The sequence below is a fragment of the Numenius arquata genome, chromosome 6 (genome assembly GCF_964106895.1).
Source record: "Numenius arquata chromosome 6, bNumArq3.hap1.1, whole genome shotgun sequence".
In the NCBI taxonomy this organism is placed as follows: domain Eukaryota; kingdom Metazoa; phylum Chordata; class Aves; order Charadriiformes; family Scolopacidae; genus Numenius; species Numenius arquata.
In genome coordinates, this window is record NC_133581.1 from 17,202,139 (window position 1) to 17,214,844 (window position 12,706).

General features: G+C 50.6%; 1 protein-coding gene across 1 annotated transcript; it reads right to left on the reverse strand.

The window, feature by feature from the left end:
* Positions 1–1,405: 1,405 nt before the first annotated feature.
* Positions 1,406–1,804, reverse strand: PHLDA2 (pleckstrin homology like domain family A member 2). Its single transcript, XM_074149773.1, has one exon. It carries the CDS (start codon positions 1,802–1,804, stop codon positions 1,406–1,408), a length of 399 nt encoding a protein of 132 aa, XP_074005874.1.
* Between the last annotated feature and the right edge of the window lie 10,902 nt (positions 1,805–12,706).

Consider the following 12,706-nt stretch of genomic DNA (forward strand, 5'->3'; position numbering starts at 1 on the left):
TGCCTTAGCACAGGACTAAGCTATGGGGGCCAAGGCATCAGCAGACAGCAGCATTTTATTGTCACAAGGAGCTCTCGCGCCTTCTGTAGCCACTATTACTCAATTATAGGGGAAAATGCTTTAAAAGCGGCACTTATCCAAGTTGTGGTAGGCTTTTCTGTTTCCACCACTGACCAGAATTGGACCTCAATACACTTTCTCTCCCCGGTTGGTGGACGAGGTCAAACACAAATGGGTCATCTCGGCTTTCTCCACCTCCCACTGCCCAGTCCAGGGCACCAAAAAGCTGAGCTTACCCACTCTTTTTAAGCCACTACACCACTGCCTACTCCACAAACATGTATCAACAAAGTTACTGCAGCCTAGAGTATAGTAATAAAAAGTGAACATTTCAAGTAATTTATTTGGAATGGACATATTAATGCAAAAGCAATATTAAGACCAGTAACTGCTGAAAGACATTCATCAAAATAAATACAAATATAGATACTACAAATAATTTAAATTGTGTTTAACACCACCAGTCAGTGTTGAATCTTCCTCCCGTTTCATAAATAAGAGATAAATGTTCGCAAAGCTGTGCCACTCAAAACACGTGGATGCTTCGCTAGAAGTCCTTTACGAAAGTCTTTGGTTTTTCTTTAAATGCATCTCAGGCAAAGCTCAGGGCTCTTTGCTCAGCAGCCTCAACAGGCTTGGAGAAAACCAAGCCGCTTCCAGCTCTCTTCTTCGCTTTCCTTCATTGGTACCCTGTCCCATTTCAGTCCAAGACACTTGATCTGGTTTATCATCCAGTGGTATACTCTAAAGGCAGCAAGAAAAAGCAGGTTAGTTAAATGAACAGGACAGCAGGGCAGAAAAAAAAAAGGGGGGGAGGTGGGGATAGGCTCTAAAGGGGGAGTAAGTGTTCAGCATTTATTTCTGCTGATATTGTATTTTTAGCAAATTCTGTAAGCAAAGCACTGCCAAGTGCTATTTCCTATTTCCTCACCTAATAGCAGCAATTCTCAGCGCCCGGCTTAAGCTCAGCTCCCACCAGAAATTCCCAGCGCCGCATCAGGAAAGGGGGAACGAGCCCCGAAACTCCTGGACTGAAGCGGCCGGGCAGCATGCCCCGGTTTCGGGGCGCGGCCGGGCACCCTGGCAGGCCGGCACCGAGCCAGAGAGGCGACGGCAGTGGGGCCGGAGGGTCCCTCCGGTAAAAAAAGAAAAAAGACGGGGGGGTGAGCGGTGCCAGGGGAGCCCCACTGCCCGTCCCCGTCGGATTTCCCAAAGCAGCGGGGGGGGGGGCGTGAGGGGAATAATAAAATTTTTTTAAAAAAATTAAAAGCCCGGGCAGGTGCGCGTTGCGGGCCGTGGAGGGGCTCACCTGGGGCCGCGCCGGCCGGGGCGGGGGGGCGGCGGCTCAGGGCGCCCGGGCCAGCCGCCGCTCCTGGGCGCCCGCCGCCTGCTCCATCTCCTGGCGGCTCTTGAAGTCCTGGATGGCCCGCTTGTTCTGGAAGTCGATGAGGGCCATGGTGATGGAGGCGTTCCAGCAGCTCTGGTCCGGGCACCGAAAGTCAATCTCCTTGCGGTCCTTGGTGACGATGGTGAAGTAGATGTACTTGCCCGTGCGCTCCACGCAGTCCACCTTGAGGATGGAGCCGAAGCCCAGCTCCTTGCCCTTGGCCCGCTTGTGCCCGTCGGGGAAGAGACTGAGGCTGTCCTTAGTCAGCACCACCAGCTTCTTCTTCCACAGCTGGAAAAGGCTGTCGCTCCGCTTCTCCAGCTCGCCCTCGCGGATCACCTCGGCTTGCATCTTCATCCTCCCTCCTCGGCGGCTCCGCTCCGGCTGCGGCTCCGGCTCCCACTGTGGCTCAGGCGGCGATGACCGAGCCTCGCCGCGACGGGAACAATTTATTGCAATGAATCAGCGCCGGGCGCCTTCCGGTGCCTCCCCCGGGGAGCCCAGCCCGCCGCCCCCTCACCGCCCCGCCTCCCGCCCGCCCCCCCGGGCCGCCGTCCCCGCCCGCCGCCGCCCGTCGGCGCTGGGCTGCGGGAGGAAGGGGGTCGCGGCGGAGGGTCCCCCGGGAGCAAAGGGGAGGATGCTGGATGCTGCCCCGCCTCGGCGGGCGGGCTGGGTGTGGAGAGGTGGGTGCATCCCTGAGGGCCCCCATCTCAGCTGCCGACGTGGGCAGGGGGACAGCAGCCATCCCGTGAGGGGACCCCAGTTCTGCCCCCCTGCAGAGGTGAGGATGGGGCCACTGTGACCTGATGCACCCCCATCTTGCCACTCTGAGCACTCCCTGATGCATCTCAGGTCCACTCTTGGCTACACGATGCTCCCAAAACCACATCCCAGTGGTCCTGGGCCCAGGCACCATCTCCACCTGGCACCACCTGTGACAGGCCACTGCTATCTCCCACAGGCACCCCATGGGCATCTGACTTGGGCCCTAGCCCCTGGTTGCCCCAAGAGGTTCAGCCAGGATCTGGCCAAGCCCACCACCTTCATTTGAGGTCCCACATCTGGCTGGCTCTGCACCATCACCATCAGCCCTTCCTACATCCTTTCCTTAGGGCACGTCACCACTCCAGTTTTGCATTAATATTGCTCCCCCTTATCTTTTTTGTTGTCCCCTGTAATCACTGAATCTTTCCCGTTTTCTTCCCCCCAGCCCTCCCCCTCCTCCCAGGAAAAGCGCCACAGTTCATTATAGTCTGGCCAGAGCTCAGCGCCACAGGGAAATCAGTAAAGGCTGTGGCAGTTGAAAGTGATATTTAAGAAGCACGTGCAAGCCTGCAGTCCCTTCCTCTTGTATGCCATTAATTTTGTCACCCTTTTATGATAGTTGACACAAGGCTGATCCAGTTTCCTAGCCATTGCCTCAACGCTGCAGCTGAGGGCAGGGCTGCACTTAATGAACTTATTCACGCTGTTTCCGAAGCAGTATTTGCACAGCTATGTACTTTGTGCAGCATCACCTTTTGGACTTTGAGCCCTCTTCCCCTCCATCGTTTTTCTTGAGTGACCGACACCTCTATAGGTGTTTGCAAGCCAAACCCCAGAGGTGAGTTTACAAAGCGAGGCCTGGCCTCCTTGAAGAGCTTGGAGGCGTTCCCAGAGACTTCAGCAGGGTCAGAAGCCCATTCCCGGGAACAAATTAGACCTACAGCCAAACCCATTTCCGCTGTAAATCACTCATCAGCTGGAATTTACAGCCGCACTTTGATAATTCACGGCAGCGTGCACATCTGGGAGGAGGCCCAGAACAAAAGGGGGGTCTGTGCAATGCACTCGGGTTGATTAATGAGCCAGGAATGGTTTGGCTGAAATTCTCAGGGTGGAATGGGCTGGGGACCGCCCTGGGAAGACCATGCTGGCCATCACTGCTCATGGAGTGGGGAACAGCCACAGACCATGCAGGTGGCTGTGTCCTGGTGTGAAGAGCTGTAGACTTTTCCCTGAAAGCCAACACTATAGCTCACTTTTTAGTGTGATACAGTTTTCTCTGATTGACTAACCATCAGGCTGCACGGCTACATTTTCTGGGCAAATGCTGGTCTGCTCTGTAAAACAGCAAGTTCTGGCCCAAAAGGCCCCATAAGAATAAAGAGCTGGATCTTAAGCAGAAATCATTATATTTTTAATTGGGCTCCAAAATACAAAAGGGAATGGTCTTTGTGCACAGGAAATGGGACACCACTTCAAAAAGAGCAAAAAAAAACAAGGCAGCAAGTCAGGAGCATACAAGAAACATCTGGAGGAAGGCTCCCGGTGTGGAAAGGCTGCAGGACTTGGCATGTTTGTGCACACCTTGCTTCAAAAGGTCCGGTAAGAAAAAATTAATTCACTTTTAAATGAAACTCACATCTGTGGATGCGGGGTCAGCAGCCCGCTTTGGTCTCTGTCTTTCCACTTTTGCTTTCATCTGAGTGATTTTTCTTATGCATTTAAACATCATTTTGAAAAATTCAAAGCCTCCCCCAGCTGTCACTGCAGTCAACTTGTCTTAGCACTGGCCAAATTAGAAAACTGCTAGAAAAATAAAAGATTATTAGGAAAAAAATGTGAAAAAAATGCTCACAGAGTAGAAAAAGGTTCTTGCAGAACTAGGACCCTAGTTTCCAACCGATGTCTGTTGTAGGAAGGCTCCACTTTTTTAAATTGCACAGGCTTGTTAAGTGGATAACTGCATAAAAGGAAAGTCCAGTGCATTAAAATGCCATAATTTTAGGTATTTGGCATGTGACCATGCAAAAATTCCATAAAGTAGGTTTTAAAGCCTATTAACCTTTACTGAGACAGAAAGCAAAGGTGACTCTTGTCAGTAAAGTCGAATCATGGGCAATCTCCTACGGGAACGTGTATCAGCAATCTGACCTGGAAAGCACGGCAATTGCTTACAAGTAGCACAGCCCCAACCCTAGTGAATGCTGTGGTAGCTGGTCACTACTGTTACAAGCGTATAGCACTAACTTTGCTTGGAAAAAGAAAAAAAATGTATATTGTCTTATTTTTCAAATTATGATGGTTAATAACTTAGGTGAGGAGCTTACAGTAGAGTGCTAATTTCATCTCCAGTGCTTGGGAAAAGGGGTAAGAGATGTGATGCAGGCCTGCACTATACCCTGTCACCGAAGCTTGGGACCAGCATGGGACGGGTGTCATGGGGCAGTTTGAGTACGTGCAGGTAGTGGGTGCCTTTGCTAATTAAGGGACATTACACAGCTTTAGCTAATAGGAGCTTTGGGTGATTGCAGTTCAGTGACTGCTGCTGTCTCTGTCCAACCTGGGGCTGGGAGAATCCTGTTGCTGCCTTTAGTTTGGGTTTAGTTTAGTTCGGTTTAATTGTGTTACCGCCAGAGCAAGATAACAGATTTTTTTTTTTCTTGCAACCCCCCACATGACCACACCTGTGCCTCGGCAGTGTGTGAGCTCCCAAATACAACTACTGTGGCTGCCATTAAAAAAGATTTTCAGGAACCAGCCTTTCATTAACACCCAAATACAAGAAATCTGCAGGAACTTGAAAATTTAGGAATTTTTCTCTCTGCTTAGAAACAGGGCAAAAATAATGCAGTAGGGAGTGTTAAGCAGGGGGAGGCGATGGGAAATGCACTGACATTCATTCGTTGGAGCCTTGTCCCATGTGGCAATCTCCCTCTTCCTGCGCTCACGAGGAATGCTGGTACCACTCTCCGCTTTGCCCCAAAGCATTTTCTATTCTAGTATGGGCATTTTTAAAAGCCTATGTAGTAATTTGGCATGAAACTGTGGCTTCAGCTCTCTCCCAGGCAAAGGGAATAGCATTGGGTCTCAGTGGGGAGGTGCTTGTACATGCATGTGTGTGTATTGTGTATAGGGATATTTTTTTTTTATGAGTGTGGGATGGGGTGGCCACACTCAGCCTTCATTGATGGGCTGAGGGCACCAGCTTTTGCAGGCTGGGTCACTGGCTCTGCCACGGCACATGTCCCTTAAGTAAGTGCCTCCTCTGGAGAAGGGATTTGATCATCATTTTGGAGTCTGAGGCGTCATGTACCCTGTGGCTGGCAACATCAGGTTGCCTTAGCTACGTGAGTCACGGTAACGCAGCACAGCAGCCACGCAGGCGCTGCCAGGAGGAGCCCACGGTCTGAGGTCACAGCTGAGGAAAAATGAAAAAAAAAAGAAGGGGTTGGTGATTTACCTCCTCTGCAGCTCTTCCCACATGCCCGTAGGTGGGACCTACTAGCTTTCCTGCAGGATTTAGAAAGGCATTTAGCTTGCCAAGGTCTCCAGCTGGCCCCGACATCACATCTCCCTCCCAAGAGATGTAGGAGCTCACACTGCAGCTATCAGCCATTGCAGGGCACCAGCATTCCCACTGCCATCATGTTTTTATTCCTGTTGTTGCTCTGTAATCCCAGAGGTGTGCATCTCCTCTCCGAGGGATCTGTCCCTGGAGAAGGACCCATACTTTCACTGGCATTAAGGCAACATATCATCAGCAGAGGAAAGTGGAGACTGAAGGCCATATAACGTCTTTTATCATGATGGTTTAAACATGACATCTGTAGGGAAAAAAGCTGTTTACAGGATTGATATTGTAACCCTGCCAGCTGAAGTCGATTAGTAACAGAGGAACATATGCTCTTGCATTGTAAATTGTTGCCCTCCAAGTTTATATTAGGGCGTAGCTGTATCCACAGGCACGTGTAGCTAGAGCTCAGTGTGGTGACCATCAGGTCTCCTAGGAAACTTGTACGCAAAAAAAACCCTAAATAGCAGTAATCAAAGGGTGTGGGTTGCTACTGCGGAAAGGTTGTGAGAAGCAGTGATTTTTTTCATGCTTTTCACTTTCCCCCCCATTTCTTCACATTTTCATACTCCTTAAAATGTTTTGGGGTTTTGTTGTTTGTGGTTTTTTTTAATTAAACTATTCCAGAATAACTCTGGCAAGTTTTTGCTATTGTCCTTGTTATTCTCCAAATATTTTCCTTCAGTAATGTCCTGAGAGAAATGGTGCCATTGGATCCCCCTAAATCCCACTGGTCGGGTGGTGGGTGCCGGTTCCTCTGCGGGCAGGACCTCCTGGATGGACATGGAGCCCATCAGGGGTAGCTGTCCAAGACAGAGACACCCTGTGAGAGGGATCAGTCTCTCTTTGGGGGTGTTCAGCTCTTTCCATGAGCACAGAGGGAGCTCAGGTACTCCACTCTAAGATGGCCGAGTTCAGGTGAAGAAGCTCTTCTCTTAGGGGCAGCTCGCTGGGAAAGGTCTCAGCCAGAGAGATGAAGGCCACCGAGGTTGTTTGTTTAATGATTACAGCAAATGAAACGCAGCAAGGCTGGAGCTTTTGGATTAATTTAAACAAGGGCAGCAGCGGAAGCATCTTTGCTCAATCAGTGAGAATTTTTTTTGTACTGTACGCAAGCCATGCATTAATCAGCAGTATCACGTAGCCTGCTTGCTCAATTTACTAATATTTATCTGACTAAGATTCTTTTTTTCCTAAGCAGCTTGAAATGTCTCATCCCACTGACTCAGTGTTTTACCATTACATGTTGTAAACTGCTGCAGACAGTCCTGAAGCAGGTGTGAGGGGCTGGAAAATAAGGATGTCATTTCCAGTAAGCCAGTCCTTGGTTGTGCTCTGAAGGAGATCACCAAATAAGGGTGGGTATGTGCCAACTCAAACTTGCTTAGGAGGACTTCAGGCACTTAAATTCCACACTGGGATTAAAAATTGGAGGTGGGAGTGCTGTTTTGCTCTGTTTCCCCCCAGCAGCCAGCATGACGGTGTGCATAGTATGTTCCCCACTCTTGGACACTGTGTAGGTGTTAGTTTGGTTATAAAAAAAAAGGAAAAAAGAGGCTTTGTGTTATCTGGTCTCTTGAGCTGCTGGTCATGCAGTTCCCTGCTCTGGTTCCCCACCTACTACACATAACTTTGAGCCTCTCGGCCCAATTTCAAGCCCATGTGGCAGAATTCCAAAAAGTGGAAAGCTGCTGCAGGGTCCATGGGTAGCTGGGCATGGCTTGGCTCCCCACTCGGAGGCACCTGGATGCATCCTCATGTGGGTAAGGAGGGTGTTGACCCAACAGGGTGGGTTTGGTCCAGGACTGCTGTCTAAATGCTCGCAGACCTGGGTATAGCCTGTTCTCAAGCTCATCTTCACGAAGCGGCTTGCTGAGCAGCACAGGGGGATCCATGAATACCCTGAGACTTATGTCAGTGGGGAGGAGAGCGCCCCATTGCATGGCTGCCATGGGACCCATGCTGACTCAGTACTTCCCCTTCAATAAAGACTTCTGCCGAGAGCATGGGAAGACCAGCAGCTTGCCAAGCGCTGCCCTGAACTATGCGGTTATTTACTGGCCCCTTTGAACGCCATCAACATTTTTTCATGTCTAATGAGCTCAGGAGATGGTTTAGGCTACAGCTCATGATTTTAAAATGATAGGACATTCCCCTTCCAAAATGTTCAATTTCCCAAGCCAAGTCTGTTGGGAAAAATATTTGGGTATCTTTATTTTGCAGCAGCAGTAATAAATGTCTGAAACCTCAGTCCTGACTGATGTTGATGTGCTTTCTGCATATGAAGTCTGCAGCTCATGCCATTCAGCCTGACGTTGCCTGTCTGCTACCAGCCGGCCTTTTATTACCCTGGTGTGCTGCAGCAATAACATTTACCGGAGATTATGAAGGGCCCGGCCTTGTAGTAACATGCTGACACCACACGCCAAACTGAAGGTCACCGCTCCGGATAACCTGCCCTTTCAAAATCTGCAGAAATCAGTAAAGTGGCTTTTAACCGTCTTTTTCCCATTTTAATTTATGTGTGGAGATTCCAGCAGGTCCAGCGCTGACAAGCACATAGGAACAGGAAGTCCTGTGTCACATCCCAGCGCATCACTGGGCTGCGCTGCCTGGCGTCAGCGTGGCGCCTGTCCTGGCCTCCTGTCCCAGCTGTCCCGAGGGAGGATTACTGAGCTTCCCACTTGGCGCATCCTCCTGTCCCCGCTTCCTGCTTTCCGCCTTTCTTTTTTTCTTTTTTTTTTTTTTCAAATTAACAGCGTGCAAACTTTGAGTAAACACTGAAAGGCGTCGCAGGACTGCCGCATCACAACATCAGCAAATGAGGCAGTTGGGGTCCAGGGTGAGGTCATGGTACTGTCCAGATTTGGGATGTTTCCTGTCTCCAGGCACCCTAGAGAGCCATCACAAACAAAACCCTCCAGCGCATCATTCCCAGCAGTGGCCAGGGCTGGGACGTGGGTAGGAGCTGGAGGGAGAAGAGCATCCTTCGCCCCCTGGGCAGTCGGTGTGTGCAGCTGGACAGGTGGTAGCCTTAATGTCATGTTTCACATCATCCTTTGGCTGCCAAGTTTTCTTTCTGAAGCCTGGACACTGCACTGTGGTAGGTGTGTGTCCTCTCCTGAGGCTTTCTGCCTCCTTGCCAGTGTTCCTGCTGCCATGACATTTACCTGCTACCCTTACCCTGCTGCTTCCCCCTAAACCCACACCCGTGGCCAGCTCTCTGCCAGTGCAGCCAGCAAGAGCTGAGGATTCCACATTGATCTGCTGGCAGTGCCCAGGAAGTCTGGAGGGGAATGGGTGTCTGATAGGGTGGATTAAAAAACCAAAAATACTCTCCCTGCCTCAGCTTCAGGTGATTCAATGAAATCCAAAAAACATGGGAGAGAAAAAAATTTCTAAATATATGGGATAAAAAGAAGGGGAATCAGCAATGTGTATTTTTCCAGTTTTGATTGACTTTCCCAAATCTAACCTGTTGCTGAATTATTTCCCCACTCCAACTACCAAAGAAGCAGGTATGGGGTGAGTTCAAGAGCTCTGCACTGTAGAATTTGGTGTATATAAACTCCAGGTGCCACCCAATTTGTACCTGTCCTTCACCTTTTGGGTCGTATGGCAGGGGATAGCAGCAACTCATTTGCTCTGCAGTACCCAAGTTAATATTTGCTGGTGTAAAAGCCAAACTTTCTTTTTTCCTGCCGGTTACTCAGCCTGTCTCATGTTCAAACACCCGGCCCCACCTTGGCAAATATTTGCAGTAAGTAGCTCAGGGTATGTCCCAGCCCTAGGTTCTGGGGCCAAGCCCAGCTGTCCCGTTGGAACTCAGGCTGGGCTGAGGGCTGGACAAGCAGCGAGCACCACTGATGCCGTTATTCTTCTCCTGATGGTCCCCGAGCTGCTTGGCTGAACCAGGAGGTGGGAAACAGAAATCCTAAGTCGTAGAAAGCTGAGGATTTGATTTTTTTCTACCCTGTAAAGAAACCATGGTTTGGTGGCAGTGACAAATGGGTTTGCAGAAACATCTCTGTGTTTTGTGCAGAGGGCAAAACCTGGAACTTTTGGATGTGGGCACAAGCCAGTGGCCCAGTGGCCCGGTGTCCCAGGGACAGCCTTTGCCAGCGCTGCTGAAGGCACCAGTGACTGCAGTCTTTACGAGTGGAAAAAAAAAAGATGAAGCGAGAAAGTTTGTGATAAAGCAGGGAGGCAGTTAAGGGGAGGAAATGAGGGCGCTTGGCACGTAACCTTGGCCAGGCTCTCCTCTGCAGGGACAAGCCAAAAATAAATTTCCCTGGAGCCAGGGCAGCCAGCGCCCGGGTTAAAGCTGCTGCGTGATGAGCCGGGGGGGTGAGCAGCCATGGCACATACAGGGGATGGGAAGGGGCAGAGGTGTATTGCCTGGCTAAAGGCATCCCACTGCTTTACTGGGGGTGGCTTTGTGCCCCCTTCCCGGGGTTTTCCTCAGTAGCCTGGTGCCCACACTTTCCCTTTCGCGGGCCCTCCATGGGCTCGGTGGGTCTCCCTGTGGTGCAGCTGTGGGGGAAAAAGTTATTTTCATTGAGCTGAAAACACAGGAACCCTCTTAATGTTGTGCAATAGCTTAAAACACAGAAACCCCCTTACTGTGGTGTAATTGCTGAGTGCTCGCTGGGCCAAATGTCATAAAAGCTTAGCTATTAACCCCAAATTACTGGTGCCCTTTAGAAGAGGGGTCCCTTCTGTGAGCAAAGACAGGTAGCACTGACTGGCATTTACCACCCCAGCTTTTCTGGAAATTTTGTAACCAGAGGAGTTGCTACAGCAGGGATAAAAAGACTTAAATTCCTTGTTTCCTCAACTATTGGATATTTAAAGTATCGAGTCCTGCTAGCTGGCCAGCTTTTGGAGTTGGAAAATAACCTCCAAACGGAGCAAAACGGGTTAAATGCCTTGGCAGGCAGCCGGGATGACTAAGTCATTCTTCCAGCCTTACTGGAGCAGGACTCAAAGTGACGGAGCCGGACACATTTCCCATAATTGGAAATCCTTGGCCAGAACCATGGGATCCAGGGCTACAGCAAAAGCTGTGGTGGGCTGTGAGGGGCCAATGGGGCCACGGGCAGGGCAGCTCCAGAGGGGAGATGCACATCTGTGAGTGCTTTGCAAAAAGGAAACCAATGATCAGGAACAGCAAATCATGCCTTTGGCCAAAATAGTGGCAAACAAGGCTGGAGTTTCCAACATGGACACTGCCAGCCCAGTTTCCTTGCCAAGCGCTTTCTAAAAGCCTCTTCAGACTCACACAGGAACCTCTCCATCCTCAGCTGTTCTTACGAGACCCTGAAGCATGAACCTATGTGAGAGCCAGAGGAGAAATGTTTGATTTCAGCGAGTCCATCTCCTTTCTTTCTTCTCCTCCTCCGGCTGTGGAGGAGGGATGTGGCAGCACCCACTGTTGGCCCGGCCATTGCCAGCATCACTCATTCCTTTCCCTTCCAGATGGGAATTATCTGTGGCCACTTCAGCAATGTGTAACAGCCAAGCATCCTGTGGGGAGCTGTGCAGGTACTTCACCACTCATGGCTTATTTAACCGCCCTGTTGGTGCCACTCTACTCACAGCACCACCAAAAACCATCATCATCATCAGGTGCTGCTGGGAAACAGGCAATGGAAGAAGAACACTGGGCAGTCGCCCCTAGCATCCTCTGGGCTGGTCTCCTGGGTGGAGGTCTCCCCGATTTTTTGCTCTGGCTGCCCTCTGAGTCCATTTCTTTGCAGCATGCCCAGCCCTCAGCCCGGCCTCTCCCGTGGCTGATAAGAGAAGGAGCTTGACCTTTATCTTTGGTGACTCATGGCTGCTTTTGCTTCACTTGCGCGTCAAGGGCTGATTGCCTCCTCCATGGGAAAGCTTCTAAGTGTTGATCAGGGGCAGGAGGGGCAGAACCACACCTGCACCCAGAAATCCCCTTTAGCCACTGTCATTCAATCACTTATCATCCTGCGGTGTGTCGCTGCTTCTGCTGCTCCTCTCAGGGCATAAAACAAGGCTGTAACAGTGGTGCCATGGAACAGTTAGCTTCACTCCTGCTCAGAACTGAATGGCAACAATCATTGGCATGATTATTAATGAAAAATAAAAATCCTCTCTTATTTATGCCACAGGCCATCCCCAGGTGACCATGGTTTCGGGTGGCTGAAGTCATCACATCTTTGCCAATCCCCAAAAGGCATCTCTGGGTGTCCCAGTACTGCGGGGCGGCTTGTCCCCATGCTGCTCCCAGTTCTGAAATGGGGATCCCTGGACACGCTGCCCGTCTGTGTGGCACTGTGGACTTTTTTCCAGCAGAGGGAAGAAAGGTACCCACGTCAAGGTGGGGTGCTCAGGAGCACAACAGCCCCACAGGTGTGAGGTGTTGTGCTGCCACAGAGGAAAAATACCTTTCCAGGTATGACATGTGCCCAGTTAGTCACTACCCCGTGCTGCCACCACGATGGGCAGCGGGGGGAAATTTCATACTTCCCTCTGGTTTCTTACAGCCTTGTCTTCTCCCAACAGCTATTTATTTCTGTGCACGCACACATTACATGTGTGCAGAGACCAGCACTATGCACACAGGGTACCAAGGCAAGAGCCTGGGACCCACTTACCCTCAGCTACACCAGCCAGGTGATGGCTGTGCACAGATGCAGATGAGGATGAGGATAAGGATGAGAATGAGGAGGGGGCTGTCCTGAGGGAAGGGTGGCTGTTTAGTGCCGCTGACACACAGGACCCTGCACCCCAGCCTGAAATGCAGGAGGGTGGTTTTTTTCATTTCCCACGAGCGGCTGCTGCAAGTCATCCTGAAAAAGGCCTGAACCTCATGAGAAAGTTGGGAACTGGGATGAGGACGCAGCCGTCCCTGCAGGAGCTGGATTGCATTCTCTGCAAGATCAGCAGGT